A 16,840-nucleotide genomic window follows, 5' to 3' on the forward strand; every position below is an offset into this window, starting at 1 on the left:
ACACACACACACACACACACAATATATATATATATATATAATGTTATTAATAATTTAATATTATCATATTAAATATTATCATTATCAACTCAAGCTCTGGTCTCTCCAACTACTCATCTGTGGTTCACAAACCACCACACTCATTTGAGCATGCGCTGTGATTAACTCGCGAGATCCTCTGGCTCGCGGAGCTAGGGGTCGGCACGTGTGTTGCTAGTTTTTTTTTTTTTTTCCTGAAGTGTGTGTCTCTGAGCACAGTGTGTGTGGGTGTGTGTGTTTGTGTGTACTGTGTGTGTCCCGATCGAGGACCTCGCTCGATCTGCCTGCCTTGCCTTGCCTGCCTGCTGCTGCTGCTGGATGGCGATGATGGCGGAGCTGGTGCAGGGTGGACCAGGACACCAGGCCTCGGTGTCTGTGTTGGGCCAGCCTGGTGGTGGTGGTGTCGGTGGGACGAGTAAGGATGACTTCGCAGACGCCATGCACCGGATCAGACAGGTAACATGCGTTCACGTTGAAGCAGGAATAAGACCCGTAGTAGGAGTAATAATAAACCTTAATCGGATGACACCAACAACAACAAAAAAACAGACCCCTTGCTTTCCATGTGGCTTTGGAAGTGCATTTTGTCCAACCCCTGACCCCCCCAAGAACCCCCTCCCCTCCTCCTACTGAAAACACTCCATAAGCCGTGTTTAGAATTCTCCCGTACGACAGTGCCGCGCGTCGAAAATAGCCGATATACAAGCTCACGGGCTGTTGCGTCCGCGACGCCTCGTGAGCTTGTAGATCGGCTATTTTCGTCGCGCGACACCCCCTCGTACCGACCGTACGACGGGAGTTTAACTTGGCTAATGCACAGCAAACGAGCTCATCTGCTAGCCAAAGCTACATAACGCCAGCTTCCACTACAACAGTGTCTGTAAATTAAAGTAAATAAATGTTAACACAAAACGACAACAGCAACGAACAACACATGTCAGACGTGACAAATAAACGTCTTGCCCCGCCAACGTCGAAGCGAATGTAACTTTTAATAATGAATAAAGCGACATGAGCAGAAAAGTGCAACCTGTTGTGAAGTTTCAGTTAGCTTATTAGCTGTACTACCACTAACACGAGCTCGAAGCATCCATTGTAGCCTGCTGTTTAGTTCCTTAGGAAACCATGGCTGTCAGACATACTGTGTTATGATCTAAAGTTAAGCTCTTAAACCACTTGCACTGTTTAATAACAACATGAGCAATAAAACGGTGGTGCTTTTGTCACTGGAAACATCAAGAGATTTGTTGGAAAGAAAAGCAGTGTCAGTGCTGCGCTGCTAGGTTAGCTTGTCACTCATAGCATGGTGCAGTTTGGGCGTTTTGGTAAAGTTATTAAGGATCACAATAATAACCTCGTTGGTCAGTTTAGTGGGATTAGTGCATTTGCCCACACATTGGCAAAATAGGAGGTAGCCAATATGACAACGCCACCTGTTAAATAAGCCCACCCCTTGTTTTATACACTTGGGATTTACCTACTATACGTGCGAATAGTCGTAGAAGACACTACAATATATGTTTTCAGAAGACTATATTCCTTCAAGTTATTACAATCTATATGTATGTTGAGCTGTCATAATGTGTGTATCTTTCCAAAGTAGTTTGTTTCATAGTTGGCACTAATGTAATTGTGCCTGGAAACCTGGACACTGCTACAGTTTCCACAGTGTCTGTCGGCCATAACGTGTATCTTTGCTCTTTATTCCATTTAAGAATATTTTATGAAACCTCTTAAAAGTTGAACATAATTCATGGCATTGCATATACATTTATTTACAGTTTGTTCCTTCAGAAATGCCCAGATAAGCACACCATGCCTGGGTTGTGCTGGTGTCTATTTCATAATAGAGGGTATGCGCGTGACATCGCCATCAAATCCGGAAGTTATGTGGGAACGCAACTGAGTGGCAAAAAACTACTTCCTGGCCATGACAGCCCATACATCCAAACAGAAATGTCTTATCTGATTGCATTAAATTACATTAAACAATGTTAAACTCACTTTGCCACTCAATTTGACATTCACTTTATGCATGCGCATACCCTCTACATTGAGGTCCCCCCTCCACTCTCTCAGCTGTGTGTACTTCGCATGAGAGCTGGGAACTTGTGGACCAATGCTTCATCATACTATCGTTTCTGGTTTTAGTCTCCCAGGTTGAAACAGTTGTTGTAGCCAGCTGTCCCTCCAGCATTGGGGAATGGGGACCAACCATAAATAGACTAAAAGCATCAACTCATGTTTATGTAGTCAAAATTGTAGAATCTACTTTAACTCTGAGTTTATATCGCATTGAATTATGTTTCAACAGTTGTTGACACGAGCACTGACACTTCATACAAAAACTCTAAGGTACATTGCAATTTTTTGTCAATCAGTCTTTCCCCTAGTAGTTGTTAATCAGTTTGAAACTGGCAGAATCTGCATAAAATCCAGTAGCAAGAAGATACAATTAAATAAGCCTTGAAAAAATATTGAGGATGATTTAGTCCCTATATGCAATATAATATTATATTGCACACCTTTTGTGATAATCTGAGGAAACACAATAAACTTGTTGTTACACCTCCGGCAGTGCCACAGAGACCTGTATGAGGAGATACTGCTCTACAAGTTAAGTTGATTGTTGTCGAGACTGTGAGTGTTAACCTCTTGAGTGAATCTCAGAGAGGCACGAGGTTAAGTAAGTCGAACTGGCTTATTGTCCGTATCAGCCAAGCAACGAGGGTGGTGTCTATCCCCTTTACAATGTACTGTACTAGACCCTGGGAGATGGATTGCTGAGGTGGAGAGCCACACCTACCACCAGCTCCCCTTACTTGCCATATATCTTAGTTACCCAAGCCATGCTACTCATAAGATGAGATGGCAGTGCCCAGGAGGATCGTCAAACCAAGAACCTTGCTATTCAAAGGCTGGCACTTTACAGACTGATAGTCCTGACTCCTGGTAGCACTAGCTTAAAAAGCCAGTCCACACCAATGCAACTCTGTGTAACAAAACCGCATTTGTGACCGTTGCAGTTGCCTGACTGACCAGTTGCAGACTGTTGCCATTTGCAAATAATCGTTGCAAGTAGTTGCATTGTTGTGGTCCAGCTTTTAGTCGGTTAACCCTGCCAGACGACAAAAACAATATCAAAATACACTAATACTAGCAATTCTACACCCCTACTCCTGCTATTTTCCCTGTACAAGTGCAGTATCGTATAGAAACAATGTTTAGGATATGCCATAGCAGTAGGTATAGGTGAATGACACTAATCAGTCTTATCTCACAGTAATCGTACCTATAGCAAACACACAACACAGTGAGGCAAAAGCTAATCTAACGTCACTGATTTTGAACACACCTGTAACTGACATGCTCACAATACACATACAAACAAGAAAGGGACACTCAGTGGGGACATATCTACACCACTAGGCATGACCTACTCGGAGCCAAAGTCATAAAGTGACATAGGCAGGGATGATGATTTGGATTTTGGAGCCTTGCAAGTTTCATCCACCCAAAAAGCAAGCACATGGGCGGACATACGCACCTGCATTTAGTAAATAGAATCAATGCAATCATTTGACTTAATTAGACTAAACATTGTTGTTTATTGCAGTGGTTCTCAAACCTTTTTATGTCAAGGACCCCCAAATTGACACTTATTAGCCCGCAGATGGGGGTCTGCAGCCTAATAAGTGTCAATTTGGGGGCCCTTGATTTTAAAAGATGCTCTAGCAGTGATTTTCAACCATTTTTATTTCAAGGACCCCGCAGTTTGACATGCATTAGGTTACGGACCCCCATTTAATGACATATCTCTTGGACACCATTGTAAAATCTACCGGTATGTTAATTTAACTCTGTGTACAAATGGAAACAAATGAACCTGTTAGCGTCCATTTGGTTCCATATGTACACTCTCTGTACATATGGTACATATGGTTCCTAACTAACATTTAGCTGGGGACCCCCTGGAACTCCCTCAAGGACCCCTGGGTGTCCCCGGACCCCACTTTGACGACCACTGATTTATTGGATGTAAACATTTTACATTTTGTACATAATATAAAGCTGTTGGTTGTATAGGGAACAGGGAAGTGTGTGTCTGTCAAATGCTGTAGGTGATGTAATATAGTTTGAAGTTGTAAATGCCTGTGTGACTGTCTACCTAACAAAATACACACATGGTCTCATAATCTATATAATCTAGAGTTTTACAAATCAGTTTTTACCTGTTGAAATTAAATCTGTGATTGATTATGGGCGGTTTCGATTTTCAAGTGTGCCATCATTTTAAACCAGTCTGTTTACCTGATGAATCATGATTATCTGGATGGATTTCTGCCCCCGAATGGCAGTTGAAATTTCCAAACGGTAAGCACTGGAGTCACACACTTAAGTAGGTTACCAATTCTGGTGTAACTAGCCACCAAGACTGTGAAGTCATCTGTTATTTTAGCTCTTGGGAGTGTACCAGTGTAACCAAATGGACCCATATTATTGAACATGCACAATTCACTTAACTCTGATATAGGGATGGGAATGATCAATTAATTCATTTAGTTTTTAATAACCTCATCAATCGATTAACCAGTTAGTTGATTAAGCTGCGTTTTTGTAAAAATAAAAAAATAAGTCAGTTAATTTCCCTCAATGTCTAACATAATCTACATTTAGCTGATATACAGAAATAATACAAAAGGCATATTATATTCCTTAAACAAATATTTATTTGAACATTGAAGATACAGGGACAGGCAATGGCATCTTTGTATCTGCGTTCCTCGGCCACTCGCTCGCGCAGACAGCATTACATTCACAGAAAAGCACCCAAAGATGGAACCGCAGAATTTTCGATTAATTACCATTTAATTATTAACTTACCGGTAAGTTTAATTGATTATTTTCTGAACGGCGATTAATCGATTGACTTAACTATTAACATCCCTACTCTGATGCAACATGGCCCAAGTGTGACAACAGTGTCGCCTACACTGTTGTTGAGTTGCTCAGGCCACACTGTAAATGAAAAGGGTAGGTTTTACAGCACAGGGAACTGGTTAACGCCAAGAATAAGATTTTCTTCCAGGAAGCAGGAATTCTGGGGAGAGGAAATGCAAGGGGAAATGGTGCAACAAAAATATATTGATTGACGCTTCACTGCGTCATTGGAGTGTTGAAAAAAAATTATCACATCACTCCCGTCAAGCAGTAACAGTGTTTGGTTTGGTGCCAGTTGAAGCTTAATGTTGCTGACTTCCATTGAAAATGACTTGTAGCCTTTTGCTTTTTGGCCACTAATTTGATCGCAGCTTGAGTGTGTACAAATGGATTGGGGTGGGGGAGGGAGGAGATGTAGCAATCTTAATAAACTTGACCAACAGTACTTGACCACAGCAATGTTGGTGTGAATAGAATAGTTGCTGCAGGAACATAATATATATATATTACAGACTAGTGATGCAAATAGCCTGCATCCTGCATCCAGACTCACTAAATTGAGAAAGGATTCAATCATGTCACCCTCCAGGGGTCCTGGGATGCAATACTGTGTACTCGGTACTGTACTCTGTCTCTAACGTTGTTGAAGTAGGACTTATAAAATGTCCCGGGGTGTGTGTGTGTGTGTGTGTGTGTGTGTGTGTGTGTGTGTATGTGCGTGTGCACTATGAGGCAATAATAGCAAAGCTTGTAGTGAAGGGAGGAGACATAGTGTACAGTGTACACTAAACATCCTCCAGATTGGCTAGTCCTACTCTACGTGTCTACACCATCAAGGACCTGTAGCTTGGATGGATGGTGTGTCTGAGAATAACATAGTTGTCATTGACGGATTGGAAAGCTATTCAATGTTTGGGAGATACCCGCGGATACAGACACTGGATAATGATATAGTCTCCTGCACAGCCCACTGACCTGGTGGAGATAACAAATGTGACTTGCCGACAGTGACAAGTATTTGAGCTTGTGATGTAAACATGTTTTCATTATTTGTGTCCAGTAGTTGCCTGAATGCAGATGGGGAGTGCTTTGTCAGTAGTATCCAGGAAACATGGATCCAGATTAAGCAAAACTACTGCAATGGCTTCAGATGAAAAACTAGGGATTGGGTCAAGGTGTAGGCCTCTTTTAATTTTGATCAGTAACAGCTGTATGGCGTACCGTACACACTCGCCCCTGCTACAAGCACGTATGCAACTATATTGCATCCTATTTGATATTGTAAGCATGTAAAACATAATCCGTGTTTCTAGCTATCTCTATGTCTTAAGTTACTCCAACATTGTCAACATCCTGTAGCTTCGTTGTCTTTGGGGAGAGTTCTAAAGAGCGCAACAACACACATGTGCTTCATCCACACAGTGGAATGGCTACTGTCCCATACAGGGGGAGCAACCGAAACGGAGCGACAGAGAAACAAAGACGCAGATGTACATATTGATGTACAGTACACAAACTGACACAGCTGAGCGGCAGAGCCCACTAGTAGCGAGCCACATTGCTTGCTAACAGCTATTGAAGCGGGAAAGCGTATTGGCAGCAAAACTGTGGGTAGGTGGGGTGGGAAAAAGATTATTGGCAAATGTGAATTAATTCAGAATCACCCCCTCCCTCCCCTAATCCACAAATTGTGACAGCCAGGTAGAAATGTGTTTACCATTTAACAGCGGCTAAAATGTTGAAAGTGCAGACAAATTGATCGGCAAAGTCTTCACCAAACCTTGTTGAACGAGCTAGATATAAAAAAAAGGCATGTGTTGTCGGTACTTTATTGGGACATCCTTAATTGTATGTCTAACCATTTAGCTTGACACGAATTACATATTTTCAGCTGGAAAGGGTCACAAGAGGCATCTACTCTATTGATTGATCGATCACCACTGACACTTTGCTGAGGTATAGTGCGTTTTGTGGACTGGGACCTCGCTCTCTCTCTCTCGCGCTCTCTCTCTCTCGCTCGCTCGCTCGCTCGCTCGCGCTCTCGCTCTATCTATCTATCTATCTATCTATCTATCTATCTATCTATCTATCTATCTATCTATCTATCTATCTATCTATCTATCTATCTATCTATCTATCTATCTATCTATCTATCTATCTATCTATCTATCTATATCATGGGGCACACGGGTCTCATTCCTAAAACTACTTTTGTCATTCGACTAACCTTAAATGTTTAAGAAAACAAGACTTCAGGTCAAAGCCTTACTTAAAACATGATGGGTAGCATTCTTAAATAAAGTTTGTGAGGTGTAAAGGGCAAAATAACGTCATTGCAGTGCAAACAAACACATTGCCGAAGTTGGTATCGGCAGTTCTTGCACCACCAAGATTTTCCAACTAGCCGAACATCACTGATGGGGCAAAGACACCAATGTGAACATTTTGTGTGATTGGTGAGAAATTCAAGTGCTGAGTCGTGATTCATATTGTTTTATTTGACACTGTTTCCCAACAGTGGGTTGGGAAAATTGCCCATCTGCTTTTTTTATTTATTATTTGGGTCCCGGGGAAACATAAAATTTCTCTTTTCGGTCACGGGCTAAAATGTTTGGGAACTACTGGATACAGTATGCAGAGTTTTGTATGAAATGGGGACCTGTGACCTAATGCATATCATTCCTCTTCTGTCTCCAGGTGGTGATGGGTGACCAGATAGACCCCTCCCTGTACAGCTATGGAGGACAGAAACATTCATTGGACGATGTTGGTAAGGATCCTCACAATCTCAGTCTGTCAACATAAATAATAACTGCATTGTCCAGAACATTCCACTATTGTGAACTAACTTTTGACTAACCATTGCCCGGGGAAATCAGATCATTCAAACTACTCATTAATTAATGTTATTGTTAAGTGGTCCAGCTGACAGGATGCTGGCGAGGCTTTTTTGTCTCGCCCACTGAAGGAACGGAGGTGTTGGCGTGAAACTTTGCACCCACACTCCCAGTACAGTAGACCAAGGAAGAACCTCCGCCCCAAATTTTTGGACCTAGGTTGTTCAATCAAAACCTATTTTCACTAAAATAGAATTGTAATGTCTTCAACATTGACATTAAACATGATCATGCATTTCTCTCTCACACACACACACACACACACACAAACACACACACACACACACACACACACACACACACACACACACACACAGTGAGTTGGTGTTGAGTTGAGTTGGTGGCTCCGTTATGCTGGGCATTTTCCTGCCATGGTTTGGGTCCACTTGGGTCACTGGCTGCAAATAATTTAATAAGTTATTGTGAGGGATCATCTTTATCCTACCATTATGTTTCATCATACAGGATCGGAATGATGAAACATTTCTAGTCTATCCTAATGCGTGTGGTCTCTTCTAGGATGACAATGCCTCAATCCACAAAGTGCATGAGGGGTCACTGAATGTTTTGATGAGTATGAAAATGATGTGAATCATGCTATGGCCGTCAGTCACTACATCTCAACCCAGTTGAACACCTATGGGAGAATTTGGATCGACGTGTTAGACCGCATTCTCCACTGCCGTCATCAATTACCCAACAAAGGATTATCTTTTTGTTAGAATGGTGTTCCATAATTCGCTCCAGTAGAGTTGGAGAGACGTGGTTGGTTGGAGCTCCAAAGCTTCATTCATTGGATTGCGATTAATATCCTAAATTTAGATTTGTGTTATTACTTTATTTTATTTATACTACCCACAGTGTGGTTAGGAAGTGGATATTCAGCCGTTGGACGGCTTCGGTCAAATGAATGCACAATTCATCTTAGGGCAGTCATCTGAGCTCTAAAATGACATTCAAGTTTCGTTCCTAAAATTTGGCAGATTAAAAAGAATATATATATTTATATTTCATTATATAATTTAGCATAGACAATTATGCACATCTATGCTATGTCAGAACTGGTCAGTACTGTTGCATCTACAGGAGGTCGCTCCCAGCCGATTGTCAAGAACAAGCTTACAAAAGGTAATACTAATATTTATTATCTTCGCTATAGGCCAGAAGGCTGGGGGCAGGGATTATGTTTATGCTCGTTTCTGTCTGTCTGTCTGTCTGTGGACAGGCTTTAGTTCCGACATACTATTGGTCCGAGTGTTAATAGACCGACAACCATAACCGCAAGCACGGGTGCGGCGCATGTTTGACCGCATGTCCGACCGTTGTTCACTCAAGTCGGATCCCTTGGTCCGTCTGATCTGTGTGTGTGCATTGTCTGTCTGTTCAATGTCCATCTGTCTGTGAGACGCTAATCTGAGACACAGCTGGACCTGCATGGGATTTTGCCAGGGAAGAACCGCCACCCCAATTTATTCTTCAATATACACTACAGTATGGGCTTATCGGTGGAATCGGCAGTCACTCTCTCGTTATTTCAAGAGCAGGATTATCTGCTCTCTGCTCACCACAAAGTGAATTAAGTTAGGTCAGTACAGTCACAGTGACAGATTTCTTGCTACCCATAGTAGGCCACCCAGGGGATAGTTCTAGCTCTCTCCTCCCACGTGCTGCACTGCTGAAGAACCACGATGAATTCCAGACACCACCACCATTATAATAGATTCTCACTTGTTTAAGAAAGGCAGCTGTGCTTGCTTCCCTTTAGAAACGAGCCTTATTTTGCAAGCAAGTGAAATAGGTTTGTGGTCTGAGGCAAAGTCCACTGTGAAGATAAACTGAGACTGTGTGACTGTATTGACATGTTGACAGTGAATTGCCAATTCAGTAGATCTGGGTAGTTTGACTTTTCTGGCTAGGCTTACATTATATAATTGTAGGTTACACTTATACAGTATATTTCACCTTCTTTACCTGGGATGTAGAGCAATTACACTTGCCATTTGTACAGGTTTTCTGATGTGCTGGGTGCACAGCTGAAACTTTCCTGATATTTGTTTTTCGTGTCGGCATCTTATATTGCACAATCATGCAACACTATTCAATATTACTGCAGTATTGCAGCCCTCCATAAAGGAAGCTGTTTAATACAGTGGAAAAGGTGTGGATAACTCTAAATGCATTCCTCTGCAATGTGATGAACAACATAAGAAAACTGCTTATATATTGCCCATAAAGGCTCATGTTACTCTAGCCTTCAACGCCGTCACCTACTAGAAGGCAGAGATTAAAATGGGTTGCATTTTGCATCCCAAAACGCAGTTTATAGTTTATAATAAAACAACGACCTCTTCACCCACTACTGTACTACTGTACTGTTTTTTTTATTCTAGTTTATTTTGCTAGCTTTAGTTCATTTCTTCTGTTTTCTACATGAATACAATCCCATTATAACCATATAAAATTAAATGGAGTTAAATGCTGCAATTTGTAAAAATGGCAAAATATGACTCCTAACTGTCTAAAATGTCCCTGGGACTCATCTAAAAGACCATCCCTGCATCCTGGGACTCATTACATTGAAAACCCACTGAGAAGGCAAACAGTATTGCAGCTAATATCTTTCCTGGTCAAGCAGGTGTTCTACTTACTACTACTTAGATCCAGGATCGACTCCTGGTTAGGACAGCAATTTATTGAACACCATTGTTAAGTGTAACAGTATGTGCTGTACTAGGGTTGTGTTTTTTTTAGTTCCCGGGAATTGTACCCGGGTCTCCTGCATGGAAAGCCAACATCTTAACCACTAGACTAGACTAAAGAGGTATCTCTATAATCCAGGGGAGATATTAGACTTTTAGGCCCAGAGGTTATGAGCCACTCTGCTGCATTTATTTACATTTAGAGCCATTGTGTTTGAAAGATTAATTTCCTATTTGTTTTCAATACATTTAATCTTTGCTTCAATTTTTATAGATATTCAGAATGAACTAGAACCGATTTTTGCCTCTTTGGATCAGTAGTCCAAGACAAGATGTTTCCAATATATGCATTACATTTATTTTGGGTGCTTAACACAGTATGTTTTGATTTAGCCTTGTATATTTGCAGAGGCTTTTTTCCTAAAGCGGATGGTTTTAAATAACAAGGGATTTTCCATTACTTACTGACTTCAGATGACAACAGTGCTTGTTAATGAATGAAGTCTTATCTAGCTCATGGCAGCTCCAGCTAGATATCTGGCTAAGCAAAGCAAGCAGATCTGGTTCCAGCTGTAATGCCCGCTGCCCACAATTGCAAAATTACATCACTTTTAGCTATTCTAAAAATACAGTAAGTATCTGCAGAATGTTAGTATCTGTCAGACATTGTCAAATGTCAATGTCTGAAGACAACAAAGTTAAGGCAAAATTATATGGTTATGGCTTTTTAAGTAAATTAATGCAATTTCCCCAAATCCTTCCCCAAATAATTCTGCGCTCTGCCACATTGGGTGCCACGAGTACGACAGCCCATTTGAAGTACCATTGGTCTGACGACAGAACGCATTATAACTAATAAGACTATAAACTCTAACCTGACAGTTTTTGTACAATTCACCCTTTGTCAAATCCCGCATGTGGTTGTGCCCCTCTTGGACATAAGTCTTCTCGCTCCATTCACTACCATTGAAATAACATGTTTTTCAGTTGCTTCATATTCATATTCTGTGCACTCGATTGTTATTTTAAACGTGGTGTCAGTAAAAAGGAACATCGCAGGTGCAGCATGGTGACTGGGCATATGTTTGTTTTAGCAAATTCAACATAAACAAGGCGGAACCAGGACGGACCAAGACAGAAAGAGTCTGCTGGTTAGTCAGTCAGGAACCAATCAGGGTAAATTGAAACTGGGACTGTCACTAATGAATAATGAGCCGTCAGGCTAATGGCCAGTTTGTATGCTATGTCATTTAATGTCAACTCTGAATGCATAGCTTTGACATATTGTATTGTACGTAACTACATTCACAATGACCCAATGTTTTTCCAGCTGAATTGAACGTCCGTAAACGTCCATAACATTGATCAAACCTGATATTTCTCAACAGAGATGTTGAGGTTGTTGGCATCATATCCGTAAGTGACTCCTGGCCCTAGTGGACCCCTGCTTGGTGCTGCTACCAGTCAAAATTCAATTTGACTCCATCAACCACTGACCCAGGGGCTACCTTCTTTTTCCAGACAACCACAATCGAAACGCAACACTCAAAAGCCTAATTTCCATACTGAATCAGACTCCCTGCCATGGGTCAGATACTATGACACACAGGATTTGCAGGGCCATCTCCATCTGCTCCCAGCTCCTTTAGGCCTGACTTAATATCTCCACCAGGCTGAAGGTTTTTGTGTGTATGTACATGGCAAATCTCACAAACTGCTAAAGGTCATACATTGTGCATCTCACATTGCATTTTGTCACTGCTTCATCTGAACAGATTCTCTGAACTATGCTCTTCTATATGGCTGTCTTTCTTCTACTCGATTCCTGCACTGTCGCCTTCATTTCATATATTTTCCTCTTAACAACTCTGTTAAAAAAAAAGTGTAGACTTGTTCAGTATTAAGGAAAACACTGGATTTCTTACACCAAAGCTCCACCTACTGTGTTGCGTTGTTTTGCGTCAACAAATTAATGGGGGCAAATGCAACGCAGCACAATGCAACGCTGTCTCTCTCTAGGTCGTCCTCAGATGAGCCCTCTATCGTCGCTTCTAGTCATCCAAGTTCTCCATACATCTGGCCAGTTTATTGGTAATTTGCACTCCTGCGTCGTTCTTGAGTACATCCACGTATGTTAGTGTGGGACGTCCTTGTGATCGATGCCCGTGTGTTGATTCCCACAGCAGCTGCTGGCTGGCAGTTCTTGGTGTCTTTGGCAGTGTCCTGCTAGTCTCATTCTCCTGGCTGATGTTTTCTGGCTCATCCTTGGTATTCCCTCATACAGAATCTTGTTGGTAAAAACGCAACGCAACGTGTGTTAAAGAGGATGAGACAATATGAAAAATGCCTGTGGCTTTGGAGGGCACCGTCGGTTCTCACACATTCACATTGGTTATTAACATTAACATCGCTGTAAATGTTTTCTACTTTTGATGAGTTGGAGATTAATTATTGGCAATTGTAAATCTCAGTTTATTACTTGCATAATAACAGTTTTTGCTCTTCTGTCTCTCTGTAGGAAACCACATTGCTGGAATGGTACATCAAAGGTGAGATATGTAACTATATACAGTATGAGCATTTCTGTTGATGGGAGACATGGGTATATGCTAATTTACACGGATTATTGAAATGGGATATATATGCTGATCGTGTATTAAGTTACTTTTTGGTCCTATTCTGTAACAATGACCTGTGATATACTACAGCTGGAGCATCTTTTAAAAGCAGAATTAAGGTCTTTCTCTTTAGGCCTTTAGGCGTGTTGGGGGTGTTACTGTGTCGTGTGTGAGTGGGGTTAGGGTTTATAGATTGTGTGAGGGGCAGAGAGGGACTTTTATATTATTTCGTGCGATGCACATCGAGTGTGAATAATGTACTTTACTTGACCCCTTTACTTGTCTCTGTATAACTTACAAACATGTTTTCTATGACATATACCTTTTTAGATGTATCTAGAATTATTCATTCATCCTTGATCAACCAGGGTTATTCATGTCATCTCTAATCTCTTAAAGGGTTCTTACCACAGAAGACTTCAAAGTGCCTGATAAGATGGTGGGATTCAGTAAGTAGTCCCTTGAGCTCACCAAATTCTGTCCTGGTATTGCCATTATTCTCCTCCATTTGTGGGGTTCACGTTTAAATTCATGGGGGCTTAAAACTGGCCATTTTCAGTTGTTTTCTCTGCCTTCCCCTAGTCATTGGAAAAGGAGGAGAGCAGATCTCAAGAATTCAGTTGGAATCGGGTTGTAAGATCCAAATAGCTGCAGGTAAGATTAACCTCTGGACGGCTTCCTGTTATCCCTGCTTCCTTTTTGAGGCCCTCCTATATACAGGTTTAATGTTTGTCTTTAGTTCAATGTTTGTTTAACCTTTAACCTTTAACTAAGCATTATGTTATACTTTAGCTATTGGAAAATAGCAGATCTACAAGCTCATAGCGCGCCACAGAGTGGCCGTAAAAATGCGGCACAAATCTTTGAATATAATATTCTTTCAGAGCTAACGTTTTTTTTTATTTCGACGTCAGGCCTAAATGGGTTAATAAACGCCATTGACAATGAAGGGAAAACATACGTCATTTTGTAACTCATTACGTCATATTGGCTCTTTATTGTTAATGGAATTTAATGTTTGTGGTGGCACTGTTTTTTTATCACCATTACATCACCTAATCTAAAAAAATGATATTAGACTTTAATATATTAGTGCCCCTCACTTCACACAGGTTTTCCTACTTGATTTAACTGTGTGCGTTTACTGGTTATTTCCAATATGCTTTGTCAGTGATGGACACACATAGACACATCAGAAATTAACCCTGCTCAACACAGGTCATGTCAACTGAGGCCTTTTCAGATATTTTCCAGTATTCTAAACTAGAATTTGTTAAAGATGTAAGATTTCAGACCAAAGTATCTCTGATAATCCAGAAGCCATGCTATTTCATTGGTACAGTATATGCAGTCACTCATCAATCTAAATTTATAATGGCTATAGTGAGCCAGTCAGATTTATGAACCTATGAAATACAGGTAAATGATATTGGGCCCGATATCAACCTCCTTAGATCGGGGCACATGGCTTATTTTGACCCAAATCCCCTCTTCATGAAGACATACTAAACATGATTATGCAGTGTTTTTGTGCATTTTGAATTGGAATTCCTCTTTTGCATGACGTATGAAAGTTGATCTTAGTCCTTTTCGGGCTACACTGGACTTGGATCCCTTATCAGATAACGTCACACTAAGGCAGCCTGTATGTGAGTGCATGATGGCTGCAAAAACACCTGCCCGTTCATAAGACAATGGAAAATAAGTCACTCTCCAGGCATCTCGCTCAGGAGCACCTCGAATGGACCCAAACAGTTGGAAGCATTCTGGTAGTTGTAGTGTTGTGAATTGCAATTCTGTCAACCCGACTCAAACACATTATTAAGCCTACATTTGTTTTCCATTCATGCGGTGCCAATTTCAAATATTTTGAACTACAAACTACGAACTTGAACTACAAATAATACGAACTTTGATTGATTGCAGCGTTGAATTACTGTATATATCTGATGGGTATGTAAATAAACTAATCTGGTCATTGTTCTTACACAGACACGAGAGGAACGATAGACAGACCCTGCACTCTCACTGGAAGTCCAGAAAACATTGAGTAAGTCCCCAAACTTAGTGCACCTCATTCATGTTTAATTTCCATAACCATAGTCTTATTCATCATTCTTTGTCTTAGCTGGATTAGTTTGTTGGTGTAAACAAAACCTTCGCTTGCTCTGAGGCATGCCTCTGTCTCAAAACATACGTGAGGTCAGAATGCCTTATTCTTCTAAATCAATTACTTCACTGCCAAACAAAGAAAAACAAGAATACACCAGATATAACCTTCAAGCTTACATGGTATTGCGATGCGTTGTCAGTAGCTTGTAGATATTCTTTTGGATGACCAACACAATACTAGTATGGAGTATTAAATCAAGGCTGTACAAATGGGAGAAGAATTGCACTAAAATATAGTCGAAATTTAAGAATAGTTGTGGATGAGGCCCACTTTACTTTTATTGACACACTGAAAGGCTACTTTAAGCAGCAGTTCATCATTGCATGACATGCTCAATTTATACCTACCGGTACTACTAAACTATTTTTTGCTAAATCCGTACATATTCGTACCCCCCAGCTATGGGACGTTATCAGCCATGTACGAACATGTTCGTACCCCCTGTATACTCCATATATGAAGCGGTTGAGCCCCATAGCAGCTTTTAACATTGGTCTGGTTGCTATGCAACGCCTCCACCAGCTATGGGATCTTTACAACTCCTCTCCATTTACATTGGTTAAAAGCAGGATATTCAAAGCTTAACTCGGAAACTACGAGCGCTGTCCTTGGTGAAGTTCGGATGTCATTTGGGACTTTGTCTCGCATTGCTCCCGACATGTAAACATTTCTGGTGAGAGGTAAACGTTGTCCTTACAGTGATGCAGGGGGCTACAGCGGGATGTAACAGATCCTCTTAAAGTGAACACAAGCGCTGGCACAGCTTAACTATACTTATGCTACCACCTAGCGGCACAGCAAGAATTAATGGTAAAAATGTGTTTTCTCTCGACTTCTTTTATCAATCACTGACTGAACACTTATTTTAGATTCCAATTGCAGTATGTGTCATGTCTTGGGTGTAGCTATGATATTCCTTGTGTTGTAGAGAGATGACTCAAGTCTTGTTTCCCTCACTGGTCCTACAGGAGAGCCAAGAGGCTGTTAAAGGATATCGTGGAGCAGTGTCGGTATGGGCCAGGATTCCACAACGACATGGATGGCAGTTCCATGCAACAGATTCTTATCCCTGCCAATAAAGTGGGTCTTGTCATCGGCAAAGGAGGAGAAACCATCAAACAGCTGCAGGTATGATAAACTCTGGTAGCATATTGAAATATATACTTTTGGAGCCTTTTACGTTATGCTCGCACACAAACGGTGTTTGCATGAGAAACGAGTCCTGTGCAGTGAGTGAGCGAGTGAGTGAAGCAAACCGGTTTGTGGTTTGAAGCAAAGTCCACTGGTGTATATCATATCATGGTATGGCTCCATGAGAGTATTGAAATGTTGACACCACACGTTGCTGATTCAGCAAATCTGGATATTGTATGTATGTATTGTCACTAAAATATCTCCTGAATATCAACCTGAGCGAAACAGGCTACATAATGTTTGTTACTTTGTTCAGTTGTGAAGCGTAGGTCGAACACA

General features: G+C 41.1%; 1 protein-coding gene across 3 annotated transcripts in view; it reads left to right on the forward strand.

Moving 5' to 3' along the window:
• The first annotated feature begins 219 nt into the window (after nucleotides 1-219).
• Nucleotides 220-16,840, forward strand: part of fubp3 (far upstream element (FUSE) binding protein 3) — a 31,861-nt gene continuing 15,240 nt past the window's right edge. For all 3 annotated transcript variants that reach the window (XM_080755997.1, XM_080755999.1, XM_080755998.1), the window contains exons 1-7: nucleotides 220-495; nucleotides 7,678-7,750; nucleotides 13,095-13,125; nucleotides 13,594-13,643; nucleotides 13,777-13,848; nucleotides 15,187-15,244; nucleotides 16,336-16,495. In XM_080755997.1, the coding sequence (XP_080612123.1) occupies nucleotides 358-495; nucleotides 7,678-7,750; nucleotides 13,095-13,125; nucleotides 13,594-13,643; nucleotides 13,777-13,848; nucleotides 15,187-15,244; nucleotides 16,336-16,495 (582 nt within the window). In that variant the 5' untranslated portion in view covers nucleotides 220-357. The remainder of the gene's footprint in view (nucleotides 496-7,677; nucleotides 7,751-13,094; nucleotides 13,126-13,593; nucleotides 13,644-13,776; nucleotides 13,849-15,186; nucleotides 15,245-16,335; nucleotides 16,496-16,840) is intronic.

This window comes from Protomyctophum bolini (assembly GCF_963924005.1).
Source record: "Protomyctophum bolini genome assembly, chromosome: 22".
Lineage (NCBI taxonomy): Eukaryota > Metazoa > Chordata > Actinopteri > Myctophiformes > Myctophidae > Protomyctophum > Protomyctophum bolini.